This window comes from Scardinius erythrophthalmus (assembly GCF_964197995.2).
Source record: "Scardinius erythrophthalmus genome assembly, chromosome: 3".
In the NCBI taxonomy this organism is placed as follows: Eukaryota; Metazoa; Chordata; class Actinopteri; order Cypriniformes; family Leuciscidae; genus Scardinius; species Scardinius erythrophthalmus.
The window spans coordinates 16368883-16394078 of record NC_138223.1 but is presented as its reverse complement, the minus strand read 5'-3'; the positions used below and the strand labels follow the sequence as shown (position 1 = coordinate 16394078).

The 25196-nt window shown below is 37.9% G+C and overlaps 1 protein-coding gene across 4 annotated transcripts in view; it reads left to right on the top strand.

Moving 5' to 3' along the window:
- The first annotated feature begins 3266 nt into the window (after positions 1–3266).
- The window catches only part of tll1 (tolloid-like 1), a 51442-nt gene continuing 29512 nt past the window's right edge, over positions 3267–25196 (top strand). For 2 of the 4 annotated variants that reach the window (XM_081360526.1, XM_081360524.1), the window contains exons 1-4: positions 3267–3360; positions 4627–5028; positions 21822–21932; positions 24281–24361. In XM_081360526.1, the coding sequence (XP_081216652.1) occupies positions 4851–5028; positions 21822–21932; positions 24281–24361 (370 nt within the window). In that variant the 5' untranslated portion in view covers positions 3267–3360; positions 4627–4850. Of the gene's footprint in view, positions 3361–4609; positions 5029–21821; positions 21933–24280; positions 24362–25196 lie in introns of all 4 variants that reach the window. The other 2 variants (XM_081360527.1, XM_081360525.1) reach the window with 1 other exon arrangement.

Here is a 25196-nt window from a genome sequence, read left to right as displayed (position 1 = left end):
AGATTACTTAAGATGTGTCAGTTTGGTGAACTCAAAAGAAAAAGAAAGTTTTAAATACTCATAAAAGTTTATTTGATTGAACTAATTTGTTGATTTTTTTTTTAATTAAGCACTCAACTTTAATCAAGGAATTGTGACAGACCTTGTTGATCAGTTGGTTTTCACTTTCTTCCTTCTAGGCGGCCATTATGTCATGAAAATAGCCTATTAATTTATTGGAATGCTCAGGTAGGATGAAGATGTATAGAAAAGCCTTCTGTGTGTGCCCTTTTGACTTGAGCATTTGCTTGCTTTCGTCCACTTCTTGTGCACTGGTTCGCTAAGCTGAACTGCCAATCAGAGTGGTCTTCCACCAACGGCTCCGACATCGATTTAACATGCCCAATCGGCCTAAAAGCCACACACAATGCTCCGACTAGTTCTGATTATGTGGAACACACAGCAAAAACTGAGTTGACAGATGCTCAATGGCTGGACATTGGCCGACAGCTGACCAATGGCTTGGTATGTCATGGCCTTTACAGCTCTGTGTTCTATGAGGGCTTGAAAACGTGAAAATTTGTGCCAAATGCCAAAGGTTAAAATTTGGGCCTTTATTACATTAAGAACCAAAAAGGACCATTACATTTGTGACTCCAGACCCAAAATTGTTTGATCCCCCAATGTTCAAGATATAGGCTAGTTGTTGTATAAAAACAATATTGTTGGGAAGTGTGTGTAATGACCATATATCAGCATGGCTGATTCTTGTTAATGTGATTTTGCTTTAAAATAAAGAAGAGTTTACAAAGCGTTTCACAGATTAGAAAATATTTTTTAGTTTAGTTAACATGCATTCATCTCTTTATCGTATAACTATTTTGTAACTTAATTTGCGATTGCTCCTAAAACTGTTGCTCTGTTTATTTATATGTACTACTACTTAGAGCGTTTTTATTAGCAACTTGCGAGTATGAACGTTGTCTAATTTATTATATAAACTCACGTTTTTAGTCCATTTTTTTTGTTAGTCAATCTGATAGTTCCATGCTAATAACCTCTTTATTTAATTATTTTTCTCACTTATGTCTCCATCCCAATGAACAATAGAATTCTGCTGAGGTTACTGTAGATTAGATGTCATCCATTAAAGTCCTGGAATAGACCTCTGATTAGTGCTGAAGTACTGTGTAAGAACTGTAATAACAACGCATGCGTTGAGATTCCAGTAGAGCAGTTCAAACATTTTAGGTTTAAGTATGTGACACATTTACCTTGTTTCCTGTATGTGTGGATTCTATGGAGTGGAATCTCCAAATCAGTGAATATATATATATATATTTTTACACCTTATCTGGTCACATATGATTATTCTAAGTTGTGTATTTAGTCAGATGTGGTGATTTCCATAAGGATTAAAATAGTACCACATTTTTTAAAAGCCTGAGTTGATTGGCCACCTTTAATTAGGTTATTCATTTTAATGGAAAATGTCTTATCTGTCAAATCATCTCAGATGTATTAAGCGGGGTACAAAGAATGGACCCCTGTTGATTTAAGGGGGCATTTACACTACACCGTTTTCAAGTAAAAACAAAAAACTTTTTATGCGATTTGGTCGTTCATTTACACAACAACAGCGTTTTGGGGACCTGCAAATGCAAAATTTTGAAAACGGGGTTTCAAAGTGCCTAACCCGATATTGTTATAGTCAGGTGTAAACTACAGAAAATGTGAATTTGCGAAAACAGTGACATCACGCGCATGCGTATTACATGTTCAGTTTATAGGCACGTAGTGTTTCTTTACAAAGTGACATCGCCAACTACTGGCGTGGCATGCATAATATAGCGTTTTTAGTCGTTTTCGCTGATAATTTTGACAACGTTGTTGTCTGGACGCAAAACTTTTAAAAAACACAATGGAAAGATTTTTCCGTTTTTAGTGCATCACTGTCGTGACATATGTTTTTCTTGCCTGATTTATGAGCATTTCAAATAATGAAGACCACCTCAGATGTCCTCACAAGATGGTTTTCAACATACTTCACTATATTTGTGAGGACATTTTCAAAAATTCACTATAGCCAAACCCATACACAAACTTTTACAATCTATTGGTAGCCTAATTACGGACAAAACTTCACTTCACACTTACAAATAAACGGATAGAGTAAAAGAGTATGCGTATTTGGAGTGCTGGCAAGGGGAGGGATCCGAGCTTGGAATTTGGCCCAAACCCAGAGTACTCCCCCTGCATCCCTGGCTGGGATAAGAACCATGCAGAAAACTGTCGAGGAACATAGGTGAGTCGACTGTGTATATATATTGGCCTTTTCTCGTGCTGATCGGATAGATCGTTTCAACGTGTTCCTCCCAAACTTTGTTAATAAAACATCATATAGATGTAATTTATCCTTATCTTTCATACTGTAATATATTTCAGTCCTCCAGAAATACTCTGCATGATTGCAAACCGATCATATCATATAGGCTATCTCCTTTAATATTTTAGAAACTGATTCTTACTTTTTATGACATTTATATTTTTTAATAATGTGTTTTCATTTATATAATCTGATTTTGATATTTGTATTCAATTGTGTATGTTATTTTTCTTCTTCTTCTATTAATTAAAATTAAATGTTGTTTAGGTGGATCTAATTATATTTTTTATCTCCTAACTCTAAACCTTTATGCATTTTACTATTTTGTAACTCTGGTCCCCACAATATAGGCAAAACCGTATCTACACACACACACACACACACACACACACACACACACACACACACACACACACTCGCATACACTGAAACATACTGAGAAAGCTTTAGAGTATGTTCCCTGTTCCATTTATCAGGAGATTCCCCTCCTGTCCAATACATCTTTGCACTGCGTTGTTTGCTATACTCTCTTCTTATCAGGATGCACAAATGGCCTGTTAGCAGCCAATCATGCATGCTGTAGTCATTTTAACCACAGAAAAGCTCGTTTACAAACACTCTTGTCGTGCAGTGCATGAGTTTTTTGCCAAATGAGGCATGGCTTGATGGATTGATGGCGTGACGTCAACACACAGTTACCTTGCCGTGAGTGAGGAAGGGTGGGGGGGAACTAATCTGTGTGTATGTGTGTGTCAGGAGAGAGAGAAGGAGAGAGACGCGTTAATCTCCAGGGAAATGGGCACGTTTGGAATAAGCGGTACCAGTCAGCAAGCTCACTCTAATATTCCAATGGCTGTGGGAGAAGTGTTTCCAGAGAGAGAGAGGGAGGGAGAGAGAGAAAGAGAGAGAGAGAGAGGGGGAATATGAGGGCAGTACTCAGGATGAGCCTGCGCTTTGAGGCTGTAAAACACTAGACCCTGAGGGCATTCTCTGAGGTAAGCTCCGTCTCTCTCATATTTTAACAAGGTTTGACGCCACAGTGTTAAACTACGGCGCGTCTATTCTTTATGTTTGTAAAGTAGCGCGCGGTAAATGTTCGAGTCTCTTCGCGCTCCTCCATATAGGCTACTTACGCACTGGTCTGTCAGATATGAAGATTGCGCTTAAATCGGACCGGCTTCGCCGTTAACTCTCCTAAGGTAAATATAGGCGGCAGAAGAGTGCCTACCTGAAGGCCCCAGGGTTATCGCCGGCAAATTGTATTAGTCAGGACCTGAGAATGGATAAACGAGTTCAAAGCCGTCTTCAGGAGTCCTTTCGGCGTTTTGACAGTCACTTCATATAAGTCAGAGAAGTTTATACATTCTGCTAAAGATGTGTTAAAAGAAAGAAATATATCATATATAACTTGCTCACTTATTTCCTCTAGTAGCCTATACTATTTCTTGGCTTCCTTGTTTCAGCTGGCTGCAGCTATTTTGAGGTCAGTACACTGACCAAATTAAAGCAGCTTCACGCAGCAAATTACACATTGAGAAACTGCTTTTAGTTCAGAGACTTGAGTGTGTGTGTGTGTGTGTGTGTGTGTGTGTGAGAGAGAGAGAGAGAGAGAGAGAGAAAGAGAGACCTACTTTATGAGGGGAGTTAAATAGGTTTGTTAAATGTCACACCACAGCCGCTTTTACGGTCACCTCCTAATAAAGCAACTATTGTATAATAACAGTTTTTAAATACGATCTCACCTACATGGAACTTGCGTTACATCCTGAAGTTTTGTATAGGCGACGGAAAAAAACAGTTCATTTGCCGGATTATTGCTCAAATTTTAGTGAACGTGTGACTTTTACAGCTACCGGCTCGTTTTGGGTGAAATCGGTTGCCATTGTTAAAGTAAACCAGATAGTTTCCTGTGGTTATAATGCACGAAAATGTATGTCTGTTCTTTAAGTTTCTGATAATGTGTAAAATAGATCTATCTATCTGTCTGTCTATCTATCTATCTATCTATCTATCTATCTATCTATCTATCTATCTATCTATCTATCTATCTATCTATCTATCTATCTATCTATCTATCTATCGAGTTTTTTTTTAGCTAGCCTACTGTACGGGGATAGTGTGTAAACTGCTCAGTTTAATTTAAATATGTTAGGCTAAACATCCTCATTTAAATAATAATTTAAATGTAGGCTATAGCATGTCTCACCCTCTGTCTCCAGTGACTTTACTTCATTTCATTTAAAGACTGACCTTCATTGCAGCTCTCCCTCTTCAGTAAAGCTGACTGCAAGAGAAAAGAAAAGTGAGCTGGTATCTGCCGTCCAGCTGAGATGCCGCGACACTGACGGCCCTGCCCCGTCTGTCGAACCGGACCAATGATGATAATGAACACGATGATGTCCACACGGCGCGTGTAGCGCTAAATTCACCACTACCGGACTCTTACGAGACACTCCACTTTGATCCGCGCTCATTCAAACTTCAGATGGACTACATTCACCCTGCACTGACCAGTAAAATGAATTGGATCACACTACTGCTGGCCGGCTTGACTTTTTGGGGCAAAGTGTCCGTGCACAGCTGTTTAGATTATGATGACAGTTATGATTATTATGAAGAGGAGAAAACAGAGACGATAGACTACAAGGATCCCTGCAAAGCCGGTAAGACGCTTTTTAATGCAATTTGTCCTATAGCTTTTGATGTGTTCACACTTTTTGTGAGCTGATAAAAGGATAAAGCACACCTATTTGCGCTTGATGCGATGCTGCATGGTGATAAACGTATGAGGCGCTGTGCATGTTATTCCCAAACTTTAATGTTTTTTTCTTTACGCGGAGACGCGCGTTTCACAGAGTCCGTCAGCGACGCCTCTTTTTATTTCTTTTTTCTTTTCTTTTCTTTTCTTTTCTTTTCTTTTCTTTTCTTTTCTTTTCTTTTCTTTTCTTTTCTTTTCTTTTCTTTTCTTTTCTTTTCTTTTCTTTTCTTTTCTTTTGACGTAGAAATATCTCTCACGAGCCCTCCTCCTCCGCTGATATTATCTAGCCCGCTTTAATTCGGTTTCTCCCGGGATGATCCCGCGGCTCGCGAGGCCACGTGCGCTTCTCTGTCATAAACCCGTGCTATCCGTGCGCACGTTTGTCCGTGCAGGTATGTGCGCGGGTGCACGATTTACAATATATTTTATTGAATTATTGTATCAATCTAGCGAATGTGAAACTGAGTTCACTCAGTCCATCCGAACCTGTATTTATCATGCTGACAGCTGGCAGGCAAAGCTTATTGACTGACCTCCTGTTATTGCAATAAATATTTGTGTTTAGTAAGAAAAAAGAACGAGTAGCCTACATAAAAGTAATCCGTGGCTTTTATATGTGTTTAATAATGTTATTATTGCATTTTACATTTATATAGTGTAATGATTATAGATTTAGTGGGATTGACATCTATAGATATTTTAATGGAGGATTAAACAAAGATTACAGACTCACAAGATTACAGGGACAGTGTGTAGGATATGTATGTATATAGAGTCAGGGGTGGCATGTTTATGTATTTGTATCTTTATGTTGACACATATTCCTACAGATTATCAGAAGGCAATTAATATGATTTGTTTTTCACCCTGTTCTCTTTTGGATGTGTATAAGTAAACTCAGCCTAAGACAGAGCAGATGTTTAAATGCACTGTCTGCAGTCACATTTTGTAAAATTGCTCTGTTCTCTTCCCTCTCCAATGCAAACACACAGATTCACTCGCAAATCTCCCTCTCCACATTCTCTTTCTCGTTTTCCTTTGTGTATATATCATGTTTACTCAGGAACTATAAATCTGAACATTTTTTTCTCCGCTGCAATGTGTCGGCATTGTTTCCAGGCCTTCATGAGACAGATGCATGTACACGCAGAGGGCATGCATACTGTACTGTACTGTACACACAAGTAATATGGATTACTTAGAATGACTAAAAGCTTGGGTTTGCAAGAGTGTTTGTATGCTTGCAGTGTGTATGTTTGTTTGGATTAATGTGTCTATGTTTGGGTGTATGCATGTAGGAGTATGACTGTTTGGCAGTTTAGGGAGGACCTCGGTTTTTCCAAACTGTGAAATATTCAGCCCAGAAATTTGACAGGCTCTTTGATAGCAGTACTACAGGGAAAGGGTGGACAACATCATCACACAACCTTTAAGCACATGCATAAATAAATAGACTTAGAAAAACACTTTTAATCTCTATTACACAGAGATTCTGTCAGATTTACGTCACATATTCAGGCGATCTTAATTCATGTTGTTAGTACTAGTGAACGACAGCCTGTACAATATGCATGAACATGTACCCAGCTGGCTCCCTTATAAATACCAGTGTACACTCAAGATGAGTGAATGTCCTACTCAGGATAATATTTCATATATGTGACCCTGGATCACAAAACCAGCCACAAGCACGGGTATATTTGTGGCAATAGCCAACAACATTGTATGGGTCAAAATTATTGTTTTTTCTTTTATGACAAAAATCATTTGGGTATTAAGTAAAGATCATGTTCCATGAAGATATTTTGTAAATTTCCTACCGTAAATATATCAAATATTTATTTTTGTGAGCGAATGTAGCTCAATCGCGAACATAAATTAACAACTTTAAAGGTGATTTTCTCAATGTTTCGATTTTTTTGCACCCTCAGATTCCAGATTTTCAAATCGGCCAAATATTGTCCTACTATCTTAACAAACAGTACATCAAAGGAAAGCTTATTTATTCAGCTTTCATGTGATGTATAAATCTCAATTTCGAAAAATTTACCCATGTGACTGGTTTTGTGGTCCAGGGTCTCATATGGTTAATGTGCTATCACAAGCTACCATTAATATTGAGTCTACTTTTGACAATGGCCCCAAGATAAAACAGTGCTCTAAAACATCATGATGTTTATATTAAAATGAAAGTTTTAACAGTTGTAATTCATAAACCGCAACTTTATATGTAGTTGCTACAGTCATGAAATGCATTAGTGGAAAAGTTTGAGTTACAGTGCTTAAAGATCTTTGCATCATACCAGGTGAAATGCTGACTATCCAAAAACTGTCCAGGTCATTGAGCGTGTTCGATCCAGCTCTCGCCACTCTCTTAGCTGATGGAGCATTTTACCTACGCGTTCGCAGTGTAGCCTTGCATTAGCATATCTGTGCTGTGTTGGTGTGTTAGCAGAAATAGCCATGCTAATTAAATATAAGGTGTCAATGGGGGGAGCTTCTGTGCCTTTCAGATGAATGGACCCAGATTTAGCTTAATTGTGTACAGGCTTACAGGCACACACACACACACTTTTGCTTAAATATCTTTTTCTCGTTTGTGTAGACTAGGCCTAACCATACCAATAAAATCCATGTTTTGGCACTTGTAGATACAGTATAAATTAAGACATAATTCACTCCCTAAATTACTATTTGAAAGGGTTTTGTGTTAGGGCTGCACGATATATCCTTTTAGCGTCGATATTGTGATGTGCACATCAGTGATAGTCACATTGCAGGAAGTGCAATGTCAAGTATAGGGATCGTCGTTGATATGTGATCCATACGGACCAGGCCCCACAGTTCGAAATGCATGAATGCAAAAATGTTTAACAATCATAGAGCGAAAGTTTATAATTTTTTATCACTTTTTTTATCACGTGTTTTAGGTACTGTCAGTTTAAACATTCAAGCGACTTTAAATCATTTGAGTGCAAGAAGACGCAAATTCGAAACCCACTCGCTGTTTTCTGTGTGTACATACAGAGCCGAGCACAAAGCATGCGGACACTGAATTCCGTTCTCTTTCGCATCTGTTTGTGCTTGAGTGGACGCATGCATGCAACATGATGTCAAGATGCCTGCTTCGGATAGTTATTAGCACAGTCGTTTGTGGCTCACGTGAACGTAAACAATTCAGAAAGAAAACGGATGCGTATCATTATATTGGATCTGTGCTTTATCTCTTAAAGGTCCCGTTCTTCGTGATCCCATGTTTCAAACTTTAGTTAGTGTGTAATGTTGTTGTTAGAGTATAAATAATATCTGTAAAATTCTAAAGCTCAAAGTTCAATGCCTAGCGAGATATTTTATTTAACAGAAGTCGACTACATCGAACGGCCCGTTTGGACTACATCCCTCTACTTCCTTCTTTAATGACGTCATTAAAACCGTTTTTTGACTAACCTCCGCCCACAGGAATGCTCCCTCAACTCTACCGAAATTCGTGAATGTACTTGCGCACTTCTAATAACTTACTGTGTTTACTCAGCTCTTACAGAGCTTTTCTGAAGTAAAACTGACGCTTCATCTTTTGTGTGATGTACAATAAACTTTATTAAACTCATCAGTATGTTTGATCATCATTCAGACAGCAGACTTGTAGGCTATTAATAAATAATGGATACATACAAGCAGATGACAAATACGTTATAATAACCGTAATTAAACTACTAAACTATACCTGTTTCATCTCTATACAGCACTCTGACTCTGTAGGCATTATTGTCCGACTCGAAATGAACACCGTTACTGAGAGTTTCTGATATTATCATCATTCCGTGAGATGAAATTGTCCTGAGAGACTGTGCGCGAGCTCATGAAGCTCCGCCCCCTGTGTCGTCCAGCAGCAGCTTATTTGCATTTAAAGGGCACACACTAAAACAGCGCGTTTTTCTGAGCCCCAAAAAATGACAATTTAAACATGCTGTAAAAAATTATCTGTTGGGTATTTTGAGCTGAAACTTCACATACACACTCTGGGGACATCAGAGACTTATTTTACATCTTGTGAAAAGGGGCATAATACGGGACCTTTAAAGTGACAGCCGTATAAAATTCCTGCTGCTGTCTGCCATTAATTTTAATTATACAACAAAATACAAAAAGAAAATGACTTTTAAATAGCTTTAACAATAATTGAATATATTTTTACTTAGGGCTTCCACTTAATAGACGACTAATGGTTAGTTGACTAGAAGAGGCTTAGTCGACCAGTCTGCGAGGGACAGATTGTTAACGGCGGTTCCTTGGGGTAATTACAGTATGTGCAGAAAAACACAGATCCCAAATATGGTTTATCATTTGAAACATGTAAGTAGTAGCAACTTTACAGGACTTCTGGCTTTAATGTTAACCTATATAAATGTGCGCTATTATTAGGCACATATTCAAGTGAGTGTTGAAGCTATTATCATGCTTGCATAACATGTAGGCACCGACTCGATCACTTTTCATTTAACTTAAAATATGCTTTCATTTTTGGTCTTGCATCAAGAGTAGCCTAATACGTCATTCGAAACTGACATATTTTTTTTTGTGTGCACTCACAATAACTAAACGTAAAATATAGAAAACAATCAGGATGCGCTTTCTGTAGCCTCGGTCTCTGTGAACTTGAGCGCGTCAAGAAATAAACCGAAACTCAGTGTGAACTTCCTCACAGACATGAGAAATACATCTATCGAAAGCTTGAAATTTCTATTTTTAAATGAACCGATCCAAATGGAAAACAAATATTCTCAGATTATGTTATGAAACGTGCAAATAGGTGCGTGCACTACTGCAGAGATTAGGGTTAGGGTTAGGTTAGGAGTTACGAGTCAGCATCTTCAACTTCATCACTGCCACCAAAAACACAGAAAACACGAGTTTATCTATAAATTATTAAAATGATTAAATTATTTAAAAAAAGCAATTTCCTTGATGTTTTTTCACGACACATTCATAATCACTATACTTGTGCCGGTGCACTGTGGCAAGCTTTATGTGTGAGCTTGAGCGCTGATTAGGCTTTGTATAGGCAATTAAAGGCTCATTATTATGATTTGGCTTATTAATACATGTGAGATTAGTCGACTAATCGCTTAAATAAACGACTAATTGTCGACTATAAAAATCTTTAGTCGAGGGCAGCCCTAATTTTACTTGAAAGACTAAGCAATGTTATTTTTAAATTTGATTATTCAATTTCTGTACCTGAATACTGTTAGACTTACCTGAAAAACATAAATCACTGTTTATTTCATTTGTATCTTTGTTCTATTGTATTTATCAATGCTTGTAATGTGTTTATAATTTTTTAAGCAGATTCACTTTCCACAATTTACATTCTAGAATGATTAATTCTTTCCAAAATAGAGCTATTTAGGTCATCTGTTGAAATTGTTCCAATATAATGCAGCCCTATTTGGTAAGGCAAGTTTTGTTGGTTCAGTATTGCAGCTGTTCATTGTACATATTTAGAAATTTCAGCCAAAGGGTTGCAAAACCTGAAACACGTCGAAATGTTCTTCTGTATGTTCAAGGTGTATCACCTTCATGAGTTTCTGGTAATGGTTTGTTTTGGTTGACATAACAGAAGGCTATTAGGTCCATTAATGAGGTAAGTGCATTGTTTAGGACTTTGGTTCGTGTTTACAGAAACCAGGAGCTCAATTGGTTTCAATAGGTCACTAAAGGGCTAGTTACATTATACAGTCATTAGGTGATGTTATCTGTTTCTGTTATCTTAAGACATTGTAAACCTAACGACACTGTTGCCACAGAATAACCAATCTTTTCTGATTATGCAAATTTAGCCCACGCCTCCTTGTTTAGGCAAGAGAAACATAAACAAACCCGAGGGAGTATACTGGGAGTGTATGCGGACAGGCTTAGCTTAAGGGGCAAACATGCAAAAAAAAACCCTGAAAAAAAAAAACCTGATGTGCGTTTTCATATCGAGCCAACAAAGCTTTATTGACATTATTGTCAGCATTTAGGATATTGCCAAAGTGTTTACACAATACTAGTAGTGAAATATATAATACAGAAAATAAATGAAGTCAGGTAAATAAAGTAATATAGTAAGTAAAGAGTAATACAAGTGCAAAATAGAATATGATAGGGGTACATTTACATACATGATGGATGGTATACAAAAAGCTGTAGTAATGGATCGCCCATCAAAGTACACAACACCCACTAAAACTCTATACTATAATATTACCCTTTTGTTCTCCTTTATATTGTTCACTTGTAATGTTTGCAGCTCCTCTCAGATACTTTTTGCACTTCATTCCTCACTATATCTTCATTGGCTACACATTCATGTTTTCCATTAGTTTCATAGAGGGCAGTGCTTGATTTTGTGGAGTTGTAGTTTATAGTCCTCAAGTTTAGTAGTGAACAACAGAATTATGCTGTCTAATGGCTGAGAACTACTTCCAGTAATGATGTCTTCACACATACGAAAAAAAACTTTTACTATACCTGTCCTGACAATGGCGAGTAGTTTCAGAAAATGTAATGAATATAGCAAATTATGCTGTTTAGCTGGTTTTATCTGTCACAAAAACATGAAGAATAATAAATAAAAAATCTGAATATAATAGTGTTGCTAACTTAATGCAAAGAGTTTTGGTGAAAAAGACATAACTGAGGTAAAAGTTTTTAAAAGATGCACATCATGGCAGATATTTTCTTTAGGAGACAGTTGCTTGTCTTTGACTCTTTCCCTGCCAGCGTTTTAAAAATAAAAGTTGCCAGCCACCGCCAGTGTTTTTGATCATTTTCACAAAAATGTCATGACCCCTGGATTATTTTTTGTATGAATATCAATATCTAAACATATAATATATCAAAAGAAAGAACAGATCTTCTGCTTTAAAAAAAACACGTTTTATTCGCTTCATGCATTCTTTTTTTTATCAACACTCGAATAAGTTAAGTATAAAGGGGGTCGCACACCGGATGCGCAGCTCAGCGCCGCGCCGCCACCACCTCTAGGACAGCTCTCACCTGAAAATCCGATAACATCAGCAATTTTCTGATTTCTGTAAATAAATATAAAACTAAATGTATATTGCAGCACAGGGTGAAGTCTGTATACATTAACTACGATTTGAGACACATAAATGTAAATTTAATATAAAACTATGTAAATGGCGCTCTGTGGTGCGGCAGGATTTTGAACACGGTCCTGAGCCATTGCTGGGCACCGCGGACAGTTTACCTTAAGTTTCCGCGGACCTTAAGTTTCATTAAAAAGAGCAACATTTTGAGCAAAAAGCTGAGAAAGTTTTTGTCAAGATGGGATTCAGAAAGATGATCTAAACATAGATAGAGTAAATTAAGTCCATCAACACTCCTAATGCTTGCACAGTCCTGTAACTCATCCTGGGTCGACATTTCATTCAGTGACATTAGGCAGTTCTGATTTATATGCTCTTTAATGTTGATGATCGTGTTATTTTACATAATGATTACATATGAGATTGCTTGTTTCTGCGTCTTCTTCGCATCTGTTTTGATCAGAAGATTCAGTACTCTTTTAGAAGATGCGTCATAGCAATATATACTATACATACAGCATATCTCAACTGCTTGATTGCTTGTATTGTTGCAAAATGTAAACTATAGCATCGCCCAGTTCTAATCTGCTAAATGTGACTTTAAAGGGCTAGTTCGCCCAAAAATGGAAATTCTGTCATCATTTACTCACCCTCAAGTTGTTCCAAACTTGTATGAATTGATTTCTTCTGCTGAACACAAAAGAAGATATTTTGAAGAATGTCAGTAACCAAACAGTTGATGGACCCCATTCACTTCCATGAAAATTTTTAGTTACCCATATTCTTCAAAATACCTTATTTTGTGTTCATCAGAAGAAAGAAATTCATACAAGTTTGGATGGAACAACTTGAGGGTGAGTAAATGATGACAGATTTTTGTGTGAATTATCCATTTAAGGCATGAAAATATTAAGATATTATAAACATGATTTTTTTGTAAAGCTGATTTTTTGTATTATGAAAAGCGCTATACAAATATATTTGTCTTGATTTGACATGAGCGAGTACAACCATTTTTACAAATAAACTTTTTACAGTGTAACCCCTTATAAAGCCACTTTGAGTAACTCTGTTTCATTTACTAACCAAAGCCACATTTTTATCCACATTTGGTACTTGGTATTTATTTTGGACTCTGCATACAGACACTGTAGTACTGGAACAGCTGGTCAGATGAATGTGCGGGAGGGACTCGTGTCAGTCTGACAGGAGTCTGCTCTCTCATTTAATCTTTGAGTCTGTGTAACTGTGATTATTTTATATTACAGTACATGGTGCAGCTGGGTGAAATTCCACATCTACATACGTGTCAGATTCATGGGCATCTGTTTACATATTGCTTATGACCTTGTATGTGTGTGTATGTACAGTGGAAAGGACTTTGTGTGGTTGATCATCTTGCTGCTGTTGTTCTTGGGAAAACAGAATGTGAATATTTGGCCGTGTGCTTATCTCATGCCATTAGAGTGCACTAAACACATTTCCATCTCTTTGTATGCTGATTTCCCTCACTGTGTGTGTATGTGCGCGTGTGTGTGGCGAATGTGGGAGCCCACTTCATTCAGGCACTTATCTCTTCCTGGTAGCCTGCATCCTGCCACTTAGCTTGAGACGAATCTCTCTCTCTCTCTCTGTCTCTCTCTCTCTCTCTCATACACACACGCACCTTCATTCATGCCTCTTACAAAAGAGGGTTTTTTTCATAAAACTGTGCACACAGCAAAGCAGCGATAGTGAGTGACAAGAGAAAAAAACTTTCACTTGCTGTTGTATTGTAAGTGTCTGCAATGCAAAAGTTTATGTATAGAGTTGTGTGGACAAATATACTGAATTTGATTGCACTGACAAATTGACTGAGTATTACTTGAATGTAAAGCACATCACACATGACAGCAGCCTGCCTTCACATGTCTCGACACACTCACATTAAAATTCAAAGCATTCAAGACCTCATGAGAGTGCTCTTGACTCTTTGACTGCATTTACTTTGACTTTTCTCTGAAATCAGCTTGTCATAATCAGAGTAGATGAGTTGTTGTATATGTGTGAAATGGAGATGGTCAGTGGAGTCGAGTTTAATAAAAGAGGATTTTCCAGGAGCACTCTGACCGGACAGCCAGCTTCCGAAAATTCCCAAATATCCCAGCGTCAGCACTCTTTTTCGCCATGGACTGTTTGTTTTGGAGCAGGGAATAATGAGTCAGCAATCCAACACACTTCCTCCTAGAATGTGTTTCGCTAATTAAACAATACCGGCTTTACACATACTGACGTGTGAAAAGGTTCTTTGATGCTCCGACAGTGGCACTGACTGAAGTTTGTCTGTCTGACAGTGTTTTTTTTCTGAGAGTGTAAGGACAGTGATTGCTGTTGTTTAAGTGGTCTCTCCCAGACCAGTATTAACATCAGGTTTGGACAATCACAAGTAGTCATTGATAAATACAGATATACTGTAAATTGGCTCCAGAATATGCAAATATTCAATCAAATCATTGCACTTATAAGCCATGTTGTTATTCACCATTTCGACCATAAAACTTACTTAACCGAGTATGACATACAGTACAAATCTTATTTTTTTTTGGCAAATTTCCAACATTATGGTAAAAGGGTATTGTTATGGTACGTTCTGTTCCTAAAACCAGCCAGTAATCTCGAAAAAAAAAATATAAGCACTGGATAAGACTCTGTAAGACCATGAACATCTAAACTTGCACATTCTGAATTATAGCTCAAAAGCAAAAATCTCTACGTTTGCAGAAAGAAAAAATATTATATATAGAAAAAAGTATGGTGGATGTTTTTAGAAAAGTGAATAATTTATTTAAATAGTGTTTGTGGTTCTGTATGACATTGATTTTTGTTTTCTCCATTATACAAAGACATGATACTTGGCAATTTATTTTAAGAAAAACACATACACAAATTCATTATTTACCCCTGTTTGCATTTGCAGAAAGTGTCCATTACACAAGGTAGTAAAAAAGATTTTTATTTTTTATTCTTTCAATTCTAACTTTAATTTTAAAGGCAGGGTATGTGTTTCATAGCCTAGAAATCTAGACGCACCCTAGCGGCAGCAAAATGTATTTTGCAGCCAGGGTAGTCTAGCAACTCTCCGTTGACTTTCGGATCTGTAAAAACCTAAATTGGGTCAGGCCAATCATATCGTGTATAGAGTAGGCGGGGTGGGCTTAACATAATGACGACAGAGTTGCGACGGTTCCCTGCTACGTGAAAACAAAGAAGAGCTGCTGCTGGCGAACAGTCTTTCGAATCGGCTTTGGCCGCGACTCCGGAGGACTTGGAGTTAAGCTTTTCTTTGAGAAAAGAACATAGGACGGCACTTAAGTCATTCTTAAAAAAGGAAGATGTGTTCGTAGTTTTGCCGGCCAGATTCAAAAGTTGAATCTATCAACTAACGTTAGCTCCGCTGTTGGGAAAACGCTCTAGTTGGTTGAAGAGCTGTCCTACTGCGTGCAGAGTGAATTTGAAAGACAGCCGTTTATCCCACCCCTCGGATTGAGCCGTCTATGGTGAGTTGCCAGACCTAACATCTTGATGTAGGTCTGGCTTGCCAGGCTATGCGTTTCATGCTATGTTGGCTGAATCTGAAAACCTTTTGACTTGCTACCCCATCAGGCAATGACTTGGCAGGCAGCGCTTGCACATGAAGGTTTCTCACGAAAACTGATTTCGGACAGACTTCAGAGGCAGCGTAATGGTTTAATGATCTATAGCAAAATAGAGAGAGCTGAGGTGAAAACTAAGCAAATTTTTAATTACTACAATAGTAATATCTCGCTTGAAATTACATCAACGGTGGAAAATGTTGGTCAAAAACGTACATTTATACACAAACTGACCACCAACCACACATTTTTAGTCAACATCTCTATTTTTTAGCTCAACTGGCACAGATTAGAAAGCACAGGATTGTGGGATATCAAAGACAGTGAAGGATACATCTTTGTAAAATTGCTTTAGAGATTGACAGCTTCAGTGATTATAAAAGGAGGGCTCTTCTCCTGCTTACTGTTTATTACCCAATCACAATCTGAATACAAGTTTAGTTTTTCATGCAAACACTGCAAAGTTTCTGAATTGGCAACAGTATTATAATGCATGATTGAATTGGAAACTGCAATGTTTGACGGTGATAGTTAACGGATGAGACAAAAAATGGGACGAAATTTTAAAGTATTGCTTAATTCAGCAGTTTTTGCTCTGGTACCAAAATTGGTACAGAGAACCGTGAAATTTTACCGGTATTGGTACTGACTACTGACATTTTGGTACCGTGACAACCCTACAACATGGATAAGACTTTAAGATCTTTAAATTAATACTCTTTAAAGCACCACTGCCATACACATGCAGGCATCTTTGGCCACCATTGTATCACACACTGTTTTTGCATAAATATATATTTGGACACAAATGTGTGGACGTTTTGTGCTTTTATTTCTTTTTTGCACCTTATAAACATGCAGTAACACATTGACGTAGTGAGTGATTAATGTAGTCTCAAAATCTGTGACCCTTCCCTCCAACCACAAGAGACACATTTGAGATGCATGTCACTGCCAGGTGTTAACTGCAATGTGCCTCAGATGACCACTTGTGATCTCATCACAGATTCGCAGAGACAGATTTTAATACCAGGTGTAAACGGGCCCTTGATGATTATAACTCAGCTAGCTGAGTTTAGTCTCAGGACCAGTGAAAATCTTTTAAAATTTTGCTTTTTCAGTTAGTAAGGTGTCATGTATATCCAATGAAATGTCATTGTTCTGACAAAAGCAAGACGTCTGTTTTTAACATTGTGAGGATGCAAGGTGACATCAAGCGGTTATTGGAATTGTGTTTTTGTTTGAGTGTGTCTGTCTGTCCCTGATTCTTCCTGTGATCAAGCTCGCAGGAATGCTTTTTGGGCTGTCACCCAAAATGCTTTGCGTCATGTCTCTCTGATATTACGCGTGTCACTGACAAACAGAAACACCCCACTCATCCTTCAGCTCCCATGATACTCATTCATCAGTCTCAGCTGTATTTCTGTGGGTTTAATGAGGAAGGGATTCTTGGTATTAAACTTACATCACAGTAATGAAGCATCAACATATGGTCAGACTTTCTGAGCCCATAGTGTGTGTTCATCAGAGCCTCCCTCCAGGATTCTCCACAACATCTGCTGTCACTGTGTACATAAAAACAGTCTGTCAAAACTGAAGTGACTACAAGAGACGGTGATCAGTGGCCATTATTCATTCAAGTATACAGTCGTCAGCTCTGTTCTAAAGCCTAATGAGCTGTCTTGATATCATAGACAGTTGCCTTCTAAGGAGCCATTCACACACAGCATGTTTTTTGCATTTAAAAAACTTACAATTGATCCTAACAAAGCTTGAAGTTATAAGATATTATACATAAAAAATACTGTGAAATAATTTTAGGAAATTCTTAATAAAGATTATTGTCAAGTCAAGTCAAGTCATCTTCATTTATATAGCGCTTTTAACAATGTAGATTGTCTCAAAGCAGCTTTACAGAGATAAGCGTATAATTTAAGGTAACAGAGATTGTTTCGGCTTTACAGCAGAGTTAAGTTATTTCCATCTAAAGTTAGTTTTAATTGATTTGGTTCCGTCGCAATGATCATTTGTTATTAAATTAGGGGCCGCTAAGACGACACCATTCTCTCTACACAGACTTTAAACGCGAACCTGTGAGAAACGCTGATGGCGGTCACATGCGCATTTAGAATGGGTTCTATAGTTATGTGCGTTTGAATATACGGAGGTTTGGAATTCCCTACAAGCCAAGCCTAAACAAAATACTTGTTTTTCCTTATAAATTTTGATAAGGAATTTTATTTGTTGCTTTGGGGTAGGACCGCAAGACGAATTTCCCCGACAACGCCTTATCTGTAGAGTGGTAGTGGGATCCTCCATAGGGAGAGACTAGTTGGCACTTCAGCACTGCGTTGTCATCGGTCCAGGTGAAGGTCCTTCGTCAGATCTGGATACGGCCTGGATCCGGCAGGCTGCAGGAAAAACCTTGGGATAAACACAGACACTAAAATTAGCGTAGATGCCATTCTTCTCGTGATGTAACGAGTACATCAGGATTTTTGGGAAGTGTTCCCGGTTCCGGCTGACCTAATCTATGCAGCATAACATTAAATTATAGAAGTCTATAATGTATTATGTGAAAGCTAGGTCAAAGAGATGTGTCTTTAATCTGGCTTTGAACTGACAGAGTGTGTCTGCTTCCCGGACAATGGTAGGAAGACTGTTCCAGAGTTTTGGTGCTAAATAGGAAAAGGATCTACCGCCAGCAGTCGATTTTGATATTCTAGGTATAATCAACTGGCCGGAATTTTGAGATCGTAATAGACGTGACGGACTATAATGCGTTAAGAGCTCGCTCAAGTACTGCGGAGCTAAACCATTCAGTGCTTTGTAAGTAATCAGCAATATTTTAAAATTGATGCGATGTTTAATAGGGAGCCAGTGCAGTTTTGACAGAACCGGGCTAATATGGTCATACTTCCTGGTTCTGGTAAGAACTCGAGCTGCTGCGTTTTGGACCAGCTGTAGTTTGTTTATTAAGCGTGCAGGGCAACCACCCAGTAGAGCATTACAATAATCTAGCCTTGAGGTCATGAACGCATGAACTAATTGTTCCGCATTTGTCAATGAGAGCATATGACGTAATTTAGATATATTTTTAAGATGGAAAAATGCAGTTTTACAGATACTAGACACGTGACTTTCAAATGAAAGATTGGTATCAAAGAGCACACCCAGGTTCCTAACCGACGACGAAGACTTAACAGAGCAGCCATCAAGTGTTAGACAGTATTCTAGATTATTACGTGAGGAAGTTTTTTGTCCAATAATTAGAAACTCTGTTTTTTCAGAATTTAGAAGTAGGAAATTACAAGTCATCCAATTTTTTATATCCGCTATGCATTCCGTTAATTTTGTGAATTGATAAGTTTCGTTAGGTTTTGAAGAAATATAGAGCTGAGTATCGTCAGCATAACAGTGAAAGCTAATTCCATGTTTCCTAATGATATCTCCTAAGGGTAGCATGTACAGAGTGAACAGCAGCGGTCCTAATACTGAGCCTTGTGGTACGCCATACTTAACCTGTGATCGATGAGACATCTCATCATTTACTGCTACAAACTGATAACGGTCAGATAAGTATGATTTAAACCATGCTAGTGCATTTCCTGTAATGCCAACATAATTGTAAATTGTATATTTTACAAGAACTTATTTTATTTTATATAAATAAATATATAAATAATTACAAACTCAAATTATTTTAGTCTTTCTACGTTTCTACATTTAATTAAATGTGTTACTTCTTGTTTCCTTGTAATTATTTGTGCAGTTTACTAGCAATTTCTGAGTGAAAACTGTTTCAAAGTGAATCCTACACTAGTTTTAGTGTAGCACATAAATATTATATAAAATAAGACAATTTTAATTATATTGAATGTTTTTTATCCATGTTTTTACCAATGTTTTATTTATTAAATGTAAGTATATTTATATCCACAATATTGGATAATTATGCTGCATTGTGTGAAGAGCACCGCTTATAACAAAGCTTTTATCTGAGAAACTAAGTGGTTAACTGAATGTATCACTTTTGCAATGCAAAAAATATTTCTCAGTGTCTATGTTCTTGCTGAGACAAGTTCACTCAAAGTGGATGCACAGTTAGTTACAGATATAGGCTACTCTCCTTCAACTCTTAAATCATTCATAGGAAACAGTGAGAATAACTTGGATGTTTCCAGGATAACCTGGTGTATCTCATTTGGAACTGTAGTGTGACCTCCAGGATAATCTCCCATTTTTAATTCACAATTTTATCTGCGGATATCACTGCACCCAGATTAAAGCACACCTCCCACTGCGCTACGATATCCTTGGAATTGAGATTAGCATTTAATATTCGCCAAAACTTATCCCCCTCCCCCCACCCACCCCGGATGACACTTTGTTCCCATTTGAGCAGATGCAAAACTGTTAATCTATGAGTTTGATTCGGCTTTTAACATTTAACTTTCAATGAAAGAGACACTATACAATTAACAATCCCATGTGACTGTGATGATTACATGTTAGTCAAAAACCATTTGATTCCCCCCCTAGGGTTTGATTGTTAAGTAGACAGCCTCTGCTCTGTGTCTATCGATCATCACGGCTGAAGTTATTGACTGGTGCTAAGTTAAGATGTGCTGTCAAAGACTCATTGATGTTAAACGAATACATGATTGCTGAGGCATTACTGGGCTTCACTCCCAGACTTGCCAAATCAATGTACAAATTCAACACAAAGCCTTTTCCTCTGCGGTCAAGTCGAAGGCACTTTGCCTTAACATGGAGACATATTTCACGCTGTCTTGTCTCACTGTCAAGGCTGTTATGAAAACTGCAGAGAGACCTCATGCTAGCTTTTAAATATAAATTTATTCAGCAGAAACTGAAATATGCTTAGCTGTCTAGGGGCTAGATTTGTATACTTGTGACAAATACCTGTGTGTGATGTGGAAAAAACAATTCAAGACCACACAGTGATTTACTGTAAAAAGTCAACTTTGCAAATTGCATCTTTAAATATACAAAATTAACGCTTTTCTTGGAATTTTCTGTATAATTATAACAACTATATCATTTCCTGCAAATTTTCTCTGTAAGATGTTCTCTTTTTTTATATTTGAATTTATTTTAAGGTGCTGTGTTTTAGACTGTAGCAGAGAGTCCCACAGATAAGTGGAGTGGGGTTAGATCAGTGCTAATATTAGTTCTCTATGAAGGGTGTGATCCACAGGAGACTCCAAGCTTTATATGAATGTGATACGGAACACAATCACCGATTCAGGCTGAACAGTGTCCAGGGAATTGATGGGGGAGGGATGGATGCTTGTATACACACGTGCACATACACTCACAAACAAGTAGTGCAGTTCACAGTTACGTGTACATACGCATATGCTCACACACATGCATGCACAAAGGAAAAGAATATTCCAATATGGAACAATCAAGATAGCTTAAAGCATGGTCCTCATTGTTTATTGTTTTATATCAAGGTTGAGGAGTGAATGGCCTGCCAAAACTACTCGCACACACAAATGGCGTATTATCTCCTTTTTCATGGCCATCTCGATGACTTCCTTGGCGACAGGCTAATTTAAGGATGTATGATGTCATGAGTCATGACTGTAGTTGAACATTAGGAATCTTGGGACAAGCGTGATGCAGACATTATATGAACAGGGTTGGTAAGATCCCAACAGGAAGTATGTATGTGTTCCCTGACTCTCCCCTGCTAATTTTTAATCAGCATTTGAGGGTGCGAGAGTGATGGGAAAATTGATAACCCAAGATGTTTACTCTCATGTTAACTTGTCGATCAATTGCATATGCAGCAAACCTTAAATTAGCATCAGTCAATAGCTTAGGCCACACTGATCTGAGTCGTAATCGTGTCTGCCAGCACTTAGACCATCAATCTATGATGCTGCCAGAGTGTGTGTTTGTGTCCGCTAATAATATCCTTCTCTGTTTCTTTTTTCCAGCTGTATTTTGGGGAGATATTGCCTTGGATGAAGAGGACTTGAAAATGTTTCAGATCGATGGGACAATAGAGCTTTCGCAGCAGTCACATGGGAGACAGGGACACACATCTGGTAAGACACATCAGATATCACAGGGCTCCATACTCAACAAAAGTTTAAAATTGGCCAAATTGCAAAGAAGTTACTCTTATGAGCCAGTTTTTTTTTTAATATTTGTGAAACACTTGCGATTTAGCAGTTTGAATCTGACTCGGTCTGTAAATCGTTCTGAGCCCTTACTGCGTGCACAACTGACTGAGACGTCCTCAGTTTTGTTTAAGATTCTGATGGACATGTTTTTTCAGCTGAGTTCAGTAGCAGATGTACAGTAGACAAGGTTAAAGCTGCAGTCAGCAGCTGCTAAGGGTTGTGGATGGTTTCTGGTGCAGAACAATAACAATGACTCCTTCTACAGTCAAGTTCAAGGTTTGCGCTTCTGTCTGACTCAGTCCTTGAAGCCTCTAGTGAGCTTTTTTCATCCTGATGTCAGACCTTCCTCCAGGCGTTAAATTCTCTGATGTAGCGCTGGCCTCTGTGCAGTTTCAACTGCCGGGTAGCACATAGAAACAGGCACACTCAGTCAGTAGCCTCTGTGGATTGTGGATTTAGGATAATGTCTTGATCAGTCTGAGATGCTGAGCTGTCATAAGGATGGAATAGATGTCCATGATTGTGTTGTGGGCTGTGGGTGATTTAAAGTCATTAAAGTCATATTGAAGTTGAAGAATGTGTGGGGATATTGAGGAGTTATTGGGGAGTTTATAGCTTCAAGTGATTAGACTTGATAAATGCTCCTGTCTCAACTCCACTGCACCATCAGCAAACAACTGTGTGTGTTTGCATAGCAAGGTCTTTGTCTTTTACTCCTTATGTAATGAGAAAAGTGCAGAAGTGTGTGTGTGTTTCTTTGTAAGTTAGAATAATTGTTAACAAAATCCTTCCTTGCTGTTATCTAAACTGACCAGTCATGTGTGTGTGTGCACGTCTTTCCCAATGGCATGTTAAGGTAAACTGTCAGTGTGTCTAAAACATGATACAATCATTGGTATGAGTAATGACTACCCACAGACTAAGAGCACTTTACCTTGCTGGTAGCGGCATTGTCAGCAACATTACCTTTATCATTGTCTAAGTCTTTGGCAGCACAAAGACGGAAGTGAGACCAAAAAGACGATAAGGATTCAGCTTCGCGTTTCCGTTCTGAGTGGGGTTGTTACAGGATGTGCCACCGGGGCAAAAGGGCAAATTGCATCAGGACCATGATTAGCAGGGGAACTGATGCATATTCAAACCAGTCAGGACAGGTCCTCCTTGGATATTTCCAGATTTATCAGGATGCTGTCATGTAGACAGCAGCACACACTTGTATACCTGCCAGTACAATGTGTGTGAGATTGTGCGCACATTAATTCCAAAGCTCAGACTTTTCCTGTGTCTTGGATTTAGAGTTTTGTTTGTTCCTCACTTTCCTGTCCGCATCAGAGAAGTTCCAGAGAGAGAGAGAGAGCGAGAGATAGGGAATAAATGCAAAAGGAAGATAGCAGAGGAACAGAAATGTGAGAATGGAGATGTTCAGTGAGAACCCTGGGAGTGAAAGAACAGAGTAGGTGAGATTTTGAATGAAGGAGAAGAGGGTGGCGAATGGAGCCTGAGGAGAGGTGAGGATAAATGGATAAAATAGGTGTGATAATGGCAGACAGACAGTGATGGAAGTTTCTCGGCTAACTGACTGCGTTCATGTAACATTATAATGGTACATTATAATGCAATTTGCAACTTTTGGACTATTGGACATTTCCTACTTCCCACTTGTGATTACGAGCTTGTCGCATTCAGGTACTTTGTTGTTGGAAAGAACAGGAATCATGGGGGACACCAGATTTATTTTTGCCTATTTATTTGGAAAATCTTATTAAATCCAAAATGATAATCAGCATCCCATTCATTGACAACAATATAAACATTCACCGCGCTATCTAGATAGTCAGATTGCTGACAATTCAGGAATTTTGGTCAATTACAGACTATTTTCGCTGTGTATAAAACATACAAAACACTTATTAAACATACAATACACTTATCACACATTTTTCATATAATGTAAATATGCACTACTTCAATGACAAGACAAGGCGATGTAGCTGTTGTGGAAAAAAAACTAACAAAGAAAACCAGTCACAGCAGCTGCCCAACTCAGCAACTTGAACATCAAAATTATCCCAGAGATCCCCAGTAGTAAAAAATTACTTGAGAGGGTTAATTATCATATTTTTGATAATTCCGAGAGCATGTGAAGGCAGCATAAGCAGTTGCGTTTACTCAGTGCTTAACAACAACACCCACACAATGTTCTCATAACATTATGAAATCCCTCTTTCAGCATTCTTCAAATAACTCCCTTGTATGTTTCTTTCTCTCAGGTGGTCTAGGAGAGCATAATCCCAGTAAGAAGAGAGGTTCGTTATATCTGTTGCTTGACAGAATACGACGGTTAGGTTTTGGTAAGTTCACCCTTTAAACATAGACAAAAATGAAACACTGGAAATGTTTTTGTCTTATTTACCCCACAGCGCCATCAACAAGACCTTTAGAAATTAGCATCAAAATTTATTTACAATATTTTATAAATGCATCTTATTGATTTTATTGTGAACAATTGATTATTGAACTCTTGAAATGACAGGCTTCTTTCTTGTGACGTATGCCAGACTTCTCCAATCATTTTGTCCGCTTTAATCCCGTCCCTTTCTTAAATTCGTCCTCAAGCTCGCATTCAGATCTGCCTCCATCCAAACAACTACAGATAGTTGGAAATTAGTCCCCAGCCTACATTTTTGTCTTTTCTGTTAATCTGTTTCATTTTAACGTATGTCACAGTATGGATGAAAATATTAGTTGTTACTCCATTACCTAACAGCATATTTGTTTAAATTTGAACACACAGCCTTTGTATTGCCAAATTTAATTCTCATGAAATTATTCACCCGTAAGAAACACTGAATTCATTCATTCCACAATATTTCAGAGATGCTGTGTCATTTAATTAATACAGATTTTTATTGTTTAGTATTTGCATAGTCCATGCGTTTTGATGCAGTTTGAGAATTATAGAACCTATGTTTGTAATTTGAAACACTTTTGGACTTGCCTGACAGTCAAAACGAGCCAGATATTCAAGAGTATATGATCCTATGATGCCGTTTTTTTTCCCAACTCATTCTGCACTCCAGTTAGTCCAACTGTACACTGATCTGAGGACTGTCTGGAATGTCTTTTGCATGAAAAGCATAAAGTATAACAAATAAAATGTACTGGAAATATAGCAGTGATCTGATG